Source organism: Canis lupus, chromosome 5 (assembly GCF_003254725.2).
Source record: "Canis lupus dingo isolate Sandy chromosome 5, ASM325472v2, whole genome shotgun sequence".
NCBI classification, from domain to species: domain Eukaryota; kingdom Metazoa; phylum Chordata; class Mammalia; order Carnivora; family Canidae; genus Canis; species Canis lupus.
The window spans coordinates 75,931,447-75,943,700 of NC_064247.1; the positions used below are offsets into that span (position 1 = coordinate 75,931,447).

At 42.7% G+C, this 12,254-nt stretch overlaps 1 protein-coding gene across 2 annotated transcripts in view; it reads left to right on the plus strand.

The window, feature by feature from the left end:
- WDR59 (WD repeat domain 59) overlaps positions 1-12,254 on the plus strand; it is a 104,126-nt gene that overhangs the window by 71,598 nt on the left and 20,274 nt on the right. For both annotated transcript variants that reach the window (XM_025426830.3, XM_025426831.3), the window contains 2 exons: positions 5,502-5,635; positions 7,470-7,551. In XM_025426830.3, the coding sequence (XP_025282615.1) occupies positions 5,502-5,635; positions 7,470-7,551 (216 nt within the window). The remainder of the gene's footprint in view (positions 1-5,501; positions 5,636-7,469; positions 7,552-12,254) is intronic.

A 12,254-nucleotide genomic window follows, 5' to 3' on the forward strand; every position in this document is an offset into this window, starting at 1 on the left:
ACAGGCTGGCTGGTTTTCAGGACCAGCACAATAAATTTTTTACTCTTGGGAGTCCAGCACCAAGGACTTCCTCCTTATTTCATCCAGTTTCAAATGGGTGAATACTGATACCATTAAGGATTTTGAACAGCTTCTTTGAAAATGAAGCCTGATGCTGTGTTTCTTGGAAAGGACCCCAACTGTAAGCCTTTAGCTCACCTGATTTCATTTGGAGTATTTGTATAATTTCCTGGAGCTTCAAAAGCCTACCTTTGGCATGGGGTGAAGCAGAGGAAGATATAAGAGGCTTCTACCATCTTGTCTCTGTTTTTATCGTCTTGGTCCAGTTCAAAGAGGGAAGTGCTCACCTGCTTAATTGGCATGATGCATAAGCTAGTTTTTAATCCTTCGGGAACTTTCTGGAACAATTTTTTTCCTTACCATCAGTATTTGGCATTGCAGCAAAACCTCTGCTGTGGACATCCTCTCTTCCGTTTCTTTCTCTCTGACTCATTTCTCTTGGCCATCCCCCCTCTTCTGTCTTCCTCTCCCACCCCCTTCATGTTCCGGTAGTGCCAAGGTGGCCTCAGGCTGTGCAAGGCAGCCTTGCAGCTTTTGTGTAAATTTCATTTGGTGTAAAAAATACTTCGGGGAAGGGTCCTGTAGCCTTTTCATACCGAAACCAGTTGAAATCAGGAGCCCTGATTAGCAAGTACCACTACTGCTGACAACTTGCAGGTGGAGCTGCCAACATGGCCACCTTTCCTCAAAAAGCCTGTCCCAGCCAACCCGACTGCTGGATTGCCACAGATTTCCAGGAGTCTCTGCTCCTGCCGCTATTTAAATAGGAACTCATTTTGACTCACTGCCCACTCTGCTGATTATGCATTGTTGGTGGGGTTGCTGCGAAGCAGTTGGTGGCTTATTCTTGGGCTGTTTTTACATTTAACCCATTTACTGGCATTGATGTTGCCTCCGATTGTAGCAGTAACACTGGTGGTACAGTCGCAAGCTGGCTATATTGGTTGTCATTCAGTGCTATTCGCACCAATGCCTCTCCCCTACCCTTGGTCCTCTCCTCCCTGTCCTCTTTCCTATAATTCCATGAACGCCTTCTTGGTATGTTCAGAGGAGCATCCTGGTGCTCATCATGTGGTAATTGTCTGTCTCGTTTTGTCTCTCTTCCCTCAGTCCCTGCTTATGAAATCTGTGGGGAAGGGGCATTTTCTATGATGGGGCATTGAGAAGATCTAAGGGAAAATCAGGGCCCTTTGCCTCCCAGAGGTACCAATCCTCTGCACAGAAAAGTAGTGATATTGAAACCTGTCAGAGTGGGACTGGAGCAGTGTGGAAGGTTTAGGAGGTTTTAGGCCAAGTGCCCTCCCTCACCTGGAAAGTTCAGCCACACCTCCAGCCTGGTGTGTCACTGTTTGCTGCGTGTGGTCACCTGACAATTGCACAGATGAGAGATTCTTAAAATCACCAGCAATATATGAGGGAAGAAGTCTCGGGGAGGTGTGGATGGAATGTGAACCCTTTTTTGCTACAAAAATGTTATCCATGTTCATTCGGGAGCAGTGAGGATTAGAGATTGAGCAGGTCTTTATTTAGGCAGCCTTATTCTAGTTGCATCCCCAGAATAACTGGTCACTAGATGGGAATACTGAGTGACCCCTCCAGCCTGAAGAAGAGATACTTCGTATTTAAAAACCACCAACCAATAAGTAGAAAAAAAAAACTATTTTATGACCCCTTAGGGATTTTTGATAATGTTTTGCAGTTATTCTTCGCTGGATTAAATAAACATACAATGCTATCCCATATCTGCTTTTTTTTTTTTTTTTTAAGATTGTATTCATTTGAGAGAGAGAGAGAGAGAGCACAGAGGGAGAGGGAGAAGCAGACTCCCCGCTGAGCCAGGAGCCTGACTCAGGGCTCAGTCTTAGGACCTAGAGATCATGACCAGAGCCAAAGGCAGACGTTCAACCATCTGAGTCATCCAGGTGCCCCCATAATTGCTTTTATAGTTTGAGGCTTGGTGGCAGCTATGGTTAGGGTGATCCATTGTGGCAAACCTCCTTCTGTTACAGGCTCAAAGGCAGCTTAGTGAGTTTCCACCAGACATTGTCTATACATCAGTACAAATCAGAGAAGCCACCTAGAAGCCTGGTGTCTCAAGAAGTTGACAAGGAAGTCCCAAGAAATCCAGACTGTGATTTCCATAATTCAGTGAAAGATGATTGTAGAAAGTTGGCCAAGATCACTGTCTTACATTTTCATCAAGTACCTATTGATGACTTACCATGTGGGTTTGTTTCTCCCAGTCTCTGTAACCAAGGATTGCAGATGGGGAGAGGGAAGAGTCCTAAGGTGTCTCTTTCGACTCCATTCTTCCCTGTGAATGTGCCTACCCCTAATGCACCCAGAAGGGAGATAAAACAGAGTGAGGCTCAGGCTCTTGAGCCTGGCCTGAAATACAGCCTCTGGGTCTGAGCCCAGTGAGCTGCCCCCCCTCCTTCCCCCGTGAAGCCTGTAGCCACCGCTGCCTCTTGCCTCTGTAGTGTTCAGCTGCTGCTCTGGCTCAGCGGAATGGGCTCTGGATACTGGGCAGAGAAGTGAAATGAGAAGGAATTGTAGAGGCTAGGGTGTCAAACCGGCTTCACTATGATCAGATTTTGATCTTACATGCAGAAATGGATCCATTCAAAAATGGGCCAGTTTACATATCAACAGGTAGCTTAGTCTGAGGGCTTCTTTTTTTTTTTTTTCTCTTCTTAATCCACAATCATGCACTCAAAAGCAGGTTAATAAGTAGGGGCTTAGTAGCCTTGCCAGTCTCTATGTTTGAATCTCTGCTTGGGAGTGTGGCTCAAGTAAGACTTATATCCTCATTTGTGACATGGAAGCAGCAGCCCCCCTTTCAGAGAGCTGTGGTGACACCCACGCTCGCAGCAGAAGAACAGCCTAGAGTAGAAGCTAATGTTGCTTGTAATGACAGACAAATATGGAAATCCTGAGTCAAGCATTTATACACTTCGCCTTGTGTCCAGGACATCTCTCATTTCCCGCATGAAGGCCTTCTGTGGTCATTTGAAGGTGAAGCTGTGGGGAAATTGGAGTTACTCATGATCTTCCATGTCCATTACCCAGGTCCCTCTGCTCAAGTATTTTTGACATTCTAAAGTGATCACTTTCAGAAATAATTCACATCTGCTAGGACAGACATTTTTAAACAAGCTAGTCTGTATGCAAAAGAACCGCTTTGGGCACATAGGCCTTAATATTTTTTCCTTTCATCAAGTTTGCTGAGAAAGACAGGAAACTGCGGTGATTTTCAGTGTGGTCTGGAAGCTGGTAGACCCCATCCCTGGTGAGGCCTCCATTTATTTCCACTATTGAGCTAGTGAAGTGGTCAGTTGAAGTGCTGCTCATTCTCTTGTAACAAGGAGCCAGAGTGTCTTCTGGAACAGGGTTTTAGAAGCCTCCCCGTCAACACAGAAAACCAGTGAGATGGACCATATGCCATTCCAGGTGGAATCTTTTTAGCATAGACCTTTTCCTTTGTTTCTTTCTTTTTTTAATCCACTACCCTAAATCTCATTTGAGATGATCCATTATGTGGGACCTATGGGTGTTGTTCCTGAAATTTTTAAACTCTTGGAAATCTGGATGAAAAAGTGTGTGTACTTCACACCTTTCCTGTTCCAGTTAACCACACTGTGCTGTTCCTGTCACTGCCCAGTAGAGGCCCACAAAATTACCCTCCCTACCACCAGTCCCATCAAATTACTTCACGCATGTGGATGACTTGTCTTGGCCAGTTAACACCGCCTGGCTCCAGCCCATTCTGACAGGCTCTTTGCTCTTTAGCCCATTCTCCCCTTACCTGCACCCACGTCAGGATATTTGTAGCCAAAAGGCTAGTATTTTTGTGAATGTGTACATAATTCTTTAGAAACTAGCCGGTGCAAATAGAGAATCACCGAGCTGGTGGACAGTAGTAGGCGAGGCTTCTCTTATATTGATAGTAACGATGAATATGAATAAACAGCACAAAGTAACTATATTGCTTCCTCAGATCAACTGGGTCAAAGTTCCAAATTGATAATGTAGCATGTGTATTTAAAAATTAGGACAAACAGCTCAGAGCCCTCAGCTAAACTTTATGTGCCATGAACTGAGTCTGAGTGTCTCAGATCTAGTAGGTTCCATAACACTTAAATGAGCCTATAGGAAGTCATGTGCATTGGGCACCTTTGGTGATTAGATGGAATTTCACTGGTCAGAAGCGACTAAATATAGATTGTGACTAATGAATGAAGAGTGATTATATAAAAATCACTTGCAGTATATGAATTATTTGTGAGTAATCTAAATAATGATCTAATCTAAATTCCTGAGGCTTATACACATTCAGAATCAGTACAGATTTTTCAGTGGCACGTTTTCATTCTGCACTCTCACCTTCGCATTGTGGCCTCATTAAACTGGCAAGATAGGAATGGAGCCCATCTTGACACATAGTTATCAGTGAGCAAAGGGGATGACATGAGACTGAGTTCATAGCAAATAAGTTGCCCTCCCAGAGTTACGGGAGACAGCACAGTGGGAATAAGACCAGAACAGCTTGGTTTTCTGACTGCAGATTGCAGGCCTCTTCCCTGGCAACTTTGTTAATAAGTATGTCACTTCCCCCCTGAGTTGAATCACTTTAGCGGCCCCCTTTTTAACTTTCAGCAATAAAATAGAATAGAATATTGCTCCCTTGGCTGGTTGTCATTTTGAAGATAGCAGATGGGGCTACACTGATCATTCTCCCTTTCCAGGACATCACTCATTTCCCGCACACAGGCTCCTTTGTAGGTGAGGCTCTGGGGAAATTGGACAGTTGCTCACGATCTTCCATGTCCATTACCCAAGTTGCTCTGCTCAAGTATTTTTGACATTCTAAAATGATCACTTTCAGAAGTAATTCTCCTTGAGCTTCGAAGTGTCTCTGCCTGTCTGCCAAAGACTAAGGTTTGCAGAGCCCACACTGCTGTGTCTGAATTAAATTTTCAACAAATCCCATTCAAGCTGTCTGAGAAGAAAAAAAAAACCTTTGATTAGTTTCAAGCAAGAACTTTGAACCTGAGGCTGATCCCAACCTTAAAAGTTGCTCTTCTCCCACATTTTTGTGGTCTTTACTAACTTATTTACTAGCTGTTCGTTCGTTTGTTCTTTCTTTCTTTCTTTTTTTTTTTTTTTTTTAATTCTAGATTCAAGGTATCAATTTTGGGGCACCTGCACAATGTATGTAGCACTGCAGTAGGTGCATATTTTCCTGTTAGAATTTTCGAAACCGAGAGCTCAATGCCCTTTGCCCTCCTTTTATTTCCTACAGATGCTGATTCATATAATTGTGGGCATGATGTAATGCAAAGTCTCTGCAAATAACCAATGACCCAACTCTGATGTGCTCTGCAACTGTAGGTTTTCGTTCATCAAAGTCCCCATTAGTTATATCTCGTCATCTCCCCCAGAAATCCAGGAGATGGAAAAGCAAACGTGAGGGATCAGACTCTGGCAATCGGCCGATCAAGGCTGCTGGGAAGGTTATCATCCAGGATACTGCGTGCCTTCTTCCTGTTCACAAATCACTGGGAGAACTGTACATGTGAGTCTGCCCTGCTTATCACGCAGTCATCATGATCAATGTTGTTTTGTTTCTTTTTTTTTTTAAAGGATTGGAACCCTTTTGGGGCGCCTGGGTGGCTCAGTCATTTAAGTGACTGCCTCTTTTGATTTCAGCTTAGGTTATGATCCCAGGTTTGTGAGATCAAGCCCTGCTTCAGGCTCCATGCTGGGTGTGGAGTCTTGAGACTTCCTGCTTCCCTTTTCCTGACCCTCTGTGGCATGCCCGCCTCCCACCCCCTACTGGCGCATATGTGTTCTCTCTAAAAAAAAAAAAAAAAAAAGCATTGGAACCCTTTCTTCAGAATAAATTTTAGGAGGAGACCAGTATATGAGCTTTCTATTGCAGTATATGAGCTTTCTATGCTGCAGTATATGAGCTTTCTATTTCTATTCTATTGCTTGCTATTTCTATAACAAGGTACCACAAACTTAGTGGCTTAAAATAACCTGTATTTATTATCTCAGTTTCCACGGGCCAGGGTCTGGGCATGGCTTAACTGGGTTCTTGCTCAGGTCTCACCAGGCTGAAATCATAGAGGTGGCCAGGTGGTGGTCTTATCCAATGCTTAGAGTCCTCTTCCAAGCTCATGCAGGTTGTTAGCAGAATTTAGTTCCTTGAAGCCATAGAACTTGCTGATTTTCATCTTTGTTACCAGCCGGAGTTTCTCTCTGATGCTTCACTTTCTTTCTCAGGTTTCACCTTTGGTCAGGCCCACCTTAGATAATCTCCCTTTTGACACATTCAGAGTGAACTGATAAATAACTTAATCTTGGGTGTGATAGCTCATCAATATTCACTGGTATCACCCACAACTAAAGGGAGGAGATTATATTAAATGTGTGTGTGAGGGGGACACAAATCTTGGGAGCAGCCTCAGAATTCTGCTTTCCATACCATAATGTAAAACAGTTAAAAGTAGAGCCATTTTGGTTGAAGGGAGTTGGGAGGCTAGTGACTGGCATACAGAAGCTGGCCTGTGGTCACCCTTCTTGAATTGGAACGCATATCAAAAAAGCGTTTATTTTGTAATATGTACACAGCACACCACTCTGTTAGAAACCACAGTGTAGGAACCCTGGGTGGCGCAGCGGTTTAGCGCCTGCCTTTGGCCCAGGGCACGATCCTGGAGACCCGGGATCGAATCCCACGTCGGGCTCCCGGTGCATGGAGCCTGCTTCTCCCTCTGCCTGTGTCTCTGCCTCCCTCTCTCTCTCTCTCTCTCTCTCTCTGTGTGACTATCATAAATAAATAAAAATTTAAAAAAAAGAAAGAAAGAAAGAAAAGAAACCACAGTGTCACACTTATTTAAATTCATTTTCATTGAACCCTTGAGCCTGGGGAAATCCACAAAAAAGCTGGTTGCCAAATTGACATTTGGGGCTGGCTTCCTGTCCTGACTCTGGAGAAGTAAACAATTTCAACTTCCCCAGGTGCAAACCCATAGCCTAATATGAGCTGTAGGTAAGCTTTTTCTCCATGTTATGTAGCAAAGATAAAGCTTAAGGCCAGTGACACCTGGGTGGCTAGTGGTTGAGCATCTGCCTTTGGCTCAGGTTATGAGTCTGCGATCCTGGAATCGAGTCCCACATCAGGTTCCCAATGGGGAGCCTGCTTCTCCCTCTGCCTGTTTCTCTGCCTCTCTCTCTCTATGTATTTCATGAATAAAAAAAAAAAAACCACCCCACTTACAGCCAACATGGATAAAACATTTTGGGTGACAACTAAAGATGCGGGTTTTAGTTTGTGAAACCAGGGGTAACTAATGTAGAAGATTAGACTAGAAAGAAACTTTTTAATTCTTTTTAAATTTCAGCTTGAATGTGAATGATATTCAAGAAACATGCCAGAAGAATGCCACTTCTGCCTTGCTTGTTGGAAGAAAGGACCTTGTCCAGGTATTGTGCATCCCTTCTGATGGCCATCTGTGAGCTGATGGTTTTCACTTTATAATTTTGGTTTAGTGACATTTTAAGGTGTGCTTCCTATTGTACAATTCCTCTCCTATTTTCTTTGCCGAACTACAGGGCTAGAGCAGCTTTCTAAATCCTTTGGGTTTCTCTCTCTCTCTCTCTTTTGTTTTAAAAAAATTTTTTTTAAGTAATCTTTACCCTCAATGTGAGGCTTGAACCCATGACCCCAAGATTAAGAGTTGTATGCTTTTCCAACTGAGCCAGCTAGATGCCCCCCTTTGGGTCTTTTTCTTATTAGAGCTTAGCTGAGAGAATCCTAAAGCACATACTGCTAATTTTTTATTACATTCTTTTTCTACTCTGTTACCACGGTGATTGTTACACACATACATGTGGCTATACCTTTGCCATTTACACTCTCAATTCTGTTTTGCTGGGGTTTTTATACTTTTAAAAATGATTTGTTTCAGGGGCACCTGGGTGGCACAGTCAGTTGGGCATCTGACTCTTGGTTTCAGCTCAGGGTTGAGAGATCAAGCCCCTTGATGGGCTCTGAGTTCAGCACAGAGTCTGCTTCAGATTTTCTTCTCCCTTTCCCTCTGCCCCTCCTGCTGATGCTCTCTCCCTCTTTCTCAAAGAAATAAATCTTTAAAAAAAAGAAAAAAGTGCTTTGTTTCAAGTAGGTACCTGGCTGGCTCAGTCAGTATAGCATGTGATTCTTTTTTTTTTTTTAGCATGTGATTCTTGATCTTGGGGTTGCGAGTTCAGGTCCTGTGTGTGATATAAAGTCTACTTAAAATTAAGAAATAAATAAATAAATGGGAGGGCACCTGGATAGCTTAGTCAGTAGAACATGTGACACTTGATCTCAGGTTGTAAGTTCACACCCCTGTTGGGTGTAAAGATTATTTAAAAATAGAATCTTTAAGGGTTGCCTGGCTGACTCAGTTGGTTAAGTATCTGACTTTTGATCTCAGCTCAGGTCTTGATCTTAGGGTCATGATTTTACGCCTCACACTGGGCTCTATGCTGGGTATGGAGCCTACTTTTTTTAAAAAAAGAAATGAAATAAAATCTTTTAAAAAAATGCTTTGTTTCATTAAAAGTTTACCAAAGCATTCTCTTAGGTAGAAGCATGTTCAGTTTTGAAATATAATGTAATCTAGCAAAAATGTTAATTTCCTTCATCATTGCAGGAACATCAATATATTAAAGTGAACTCCTATTTTTAAATTTTTTATTATTTTTATTTATTTTTAATTTCTTTAAAAGATTTTATTTATTTATTCATGAGAAACACACACAGAGAGAGAGAGAGAGAGAGGCAGAGGGAGAAGCAGGCTCCATGCAGAGAGAGAGAGAGAGAGAGACAGGCAGAGGGAGAAGCAGGCTCCATGCAGGGAGCCAGATGTAGGACTTGATCCTGGGACTCAATCCCAGGACTCTGGGGCTCATACCAGAGCCAAAGACGGATGCTCAACTGCTGAGCCACCGGACATTGTTCCTATACTACGTGGCTTACCCATTTCAATGTACCATTCAGTGTCTTTTGTTTGTTTGTTTGTTTTTAAAGATTTTGTTTATTCATGAGAGACAGAAAGAGAAAAGACAGAGACACAGGCAGAGGGAGAAGCAGGCTTCTCGCAGGATGCCCGATGCAAGACTCGATCCCAGGACTCCAGGATCACACCCTGAGCCAAAGACAGACGCTCAACCACTGAGCCACCCAGGCATCCCTCCGTGTCTTTTATTTTTTAATTTTTTAATTATTATTATTATTTTTTTAGATTTTATTTCTTTATTCATGAGAGACACAGAGAGAGAGAGAGAGAGAGAGGCAGAGGCACAGGCAGAGGGAGAAGCAGGCTCCATGCGGGGAGCCCGACGTGAGACTCGATTCCAGATCTCTAGGATCAGGCCCTGGGCTGAAGGCGGCCCTAAACCGCGGAGCCACCTGGGCTGCCCTTCGTGTCTTTTAGTATATTCACAGTTTTACAACCATCACAACAGTTTTAGAACATTGCTACAACCTTGAAGAGACCCCCACCCCACTTAGCTTAGCTGTCTCTTGTCAATCCCCTTTTCCCTACCCAGACCTGGGCAACCAGTAGTCTACTTCCTGTTTCTCCTGTGCCCTTTATTCCGTAGTGTGAGGATTCTACTGAGCAATAGAAACTCCATCAGTTTAATTTTTCCCTGTAACTCTCCAAATGACCCAGAGCTAAGACTTTCCCTTGATTTTTATATGATTAAAAAATCCCTAAGATTGCCTTTTTCCTCTTATAAACATTATCAGCTCTCTGCCCAAACCCTTTTAGGTGAGATTGAGACTCAGAGACTGAATTTGTTTCTCTGAGGACTCAGCCACCTCAGTCTGTACATACTAAGAGGGCAAAGTAGAGTAGTAGAAATAGTGCACAATTTATACCAGGAGGTGAAGGTCCAACTTAGCTCCCTAGTGATGGAGCCCTGGGCAGATTATTTCAGGCTTGCCCAGCCTGTGTATATTTATAAGATGAAAACCATAATAATGACCTCATAATGTTGATGAGATTGGCAAATGCAATCCTAAGACCCGAGGTGTTCTGAAAAATCATTCTCTGAGGGAAAATTATTTCCTAAGGTGGTTAAGTTTTTGATATTTTTGTTTAAGTTCTCAGTCAGGCTGGTCTGAAGTTGAAAGACCCTTCCCTTGGGTTCTGACAGCCCCGGATTTAAATTGGGGCTCTTACCTTTTTGGTTTTGTGATCCTGGGTAGCACTTAGTCTTTCTGAACCTCAATTTCCTGGACTGTGAAATAGTCCTGATTCTAGAATCGATTAAGAAAGAAATAAGGTCATATATGTAAAATTCCCCTATCTATATTTGCTAGATGGCAAATACCCAATATATGGGACAGTCACCACTCTGTTCCTATAATTATTGTCATTATTTGTAGCATGCTATTTTAAAGGGATGGAAATGGCATCAGTGTAGATGCTTGAAGAATGTTTTTTTGTTCTTTTTAATGCATGTGTTGATGGTGATGTGTCTACTGTTTTGCAAAGAATTGCAGAAATAAGCCCAAGTGTCATCTATTCCTGTTAAAGCCATTTAGGAAATGTATATTATAAGTAAGGAAGTAATGGGATGCCTGGGTGACTCAATTGGTTAAGGATCTAACTCTTGGTTTTTGGCTCAGGTCTTGATCTCAGGGTCATGAGATCCAGCCCCATGCCAGGCTCCACACTCAGCAGGGGTGAGTGGAGTTCTGCTTGAGGTTTTCTCTCCTTCTCCCTCTGCCCTTCCTGTGTTCTCTTTCTCTCTAAAATAAATAAATGAATCTTAAAAAAAAAAAAAAAAGAGTTAGGAGTCTTTATGTTCTGTCTCCCTTTCTGATATTTCCCACACATTTCTTCTCCCTTCCCTTATATTCCCTTTCACTATTATTTATATTCCAAATGAATGAGAACATATAATGTTTGTCTTTCTCCGATTGACTTATTTCACTCAGCATAATACCCTCCAGTTCCATCCACGTTGAAGCAAATGGTGGGTATTTGTTGTTTCTAATGGCTGAGGAATATTCCATTGTATACATAAACCACATCTTCTTTATCCATTCATCTTTCGATGGACACCGAGGCTCCTTCCACAGTTTGGCTATTGTGGACATTGCTGGTATAGGGGTGGTGGAAGGGGAGGAGGGCGGGGGATGAGGATGAATGGGTGACGGGTACTGAAGGGGGCACTTGACGGGATGAGCACTGGGTGTTATTCTGTATGTTGGTAAATTGAACACCAATAAAAAATAAATTTATTAAAAAAAAAAAAAGGTGAGGCAGTAACATGCCTAAATTTTCAGCCAGGGTAAAAACATCCTGTCCTATCCCAGAAAGACATTAACTTCTCTTAGCAACCGTTTGGGTGGGTTATTGTATAGAAACGAAAGTAAACCTCATATATCTTGTTTTATTTATTTATTTTTATTTTTTTTATTGGAGTTCAATTTGCCAACAGTTAGCATAACACCAGTGCTCATCCCCTCAATTGCCCCCCTCAGTGCCATTCACCCAGTCACCCCAACCCCCCGCCTACCTCCCTTTCCACTCCACTACCCTTGTTCATTTCCCAGAGTTAGGTGTCTCTCATGTTTTGTCACCCTCACTGATATTTTCACTCATTTTCTCTCCTTTCCCTTTATTCCCTTTCACTAATTTTTATATTCCCCAAATGAATGAGACCATATAATATTTGTCCTTTTCCGATTGACTTATTTCACTTAGCATAATACCCTCCAGTTCCATCCACGTCGAAGCAAATGGTGGGTATTTGTTGTTTCTAATGGCTGAGTAATATTCCATTGTATACATAGACCACAGCTTCTTTATCCATTCATCTTTCGATGGACACTGAGGCTCCTTCCACAGTTTGGCTGTTGTGAACATTGCTACTATAAACATTGGGGTGCAGGTGTTCCGGCATTTCATTGCATCTGTATCTTTGGGGTAAATCCCCAGCAGTGCAATTGCTGGGTCGTAGGGTAGCTCTATTTTTAACTCTTTGAGGAATCATCGCACACACAGTTTTCCAGTGGCTGCACCAGTTCACATTCCCACCAACAGTGCAAGAGGGTTCCCCTTTCTCCACATCCTCTCCAACATTTGTTGTTTCCTGTCTTGTTAATTTTCCCCATTCTCACTGGTGTG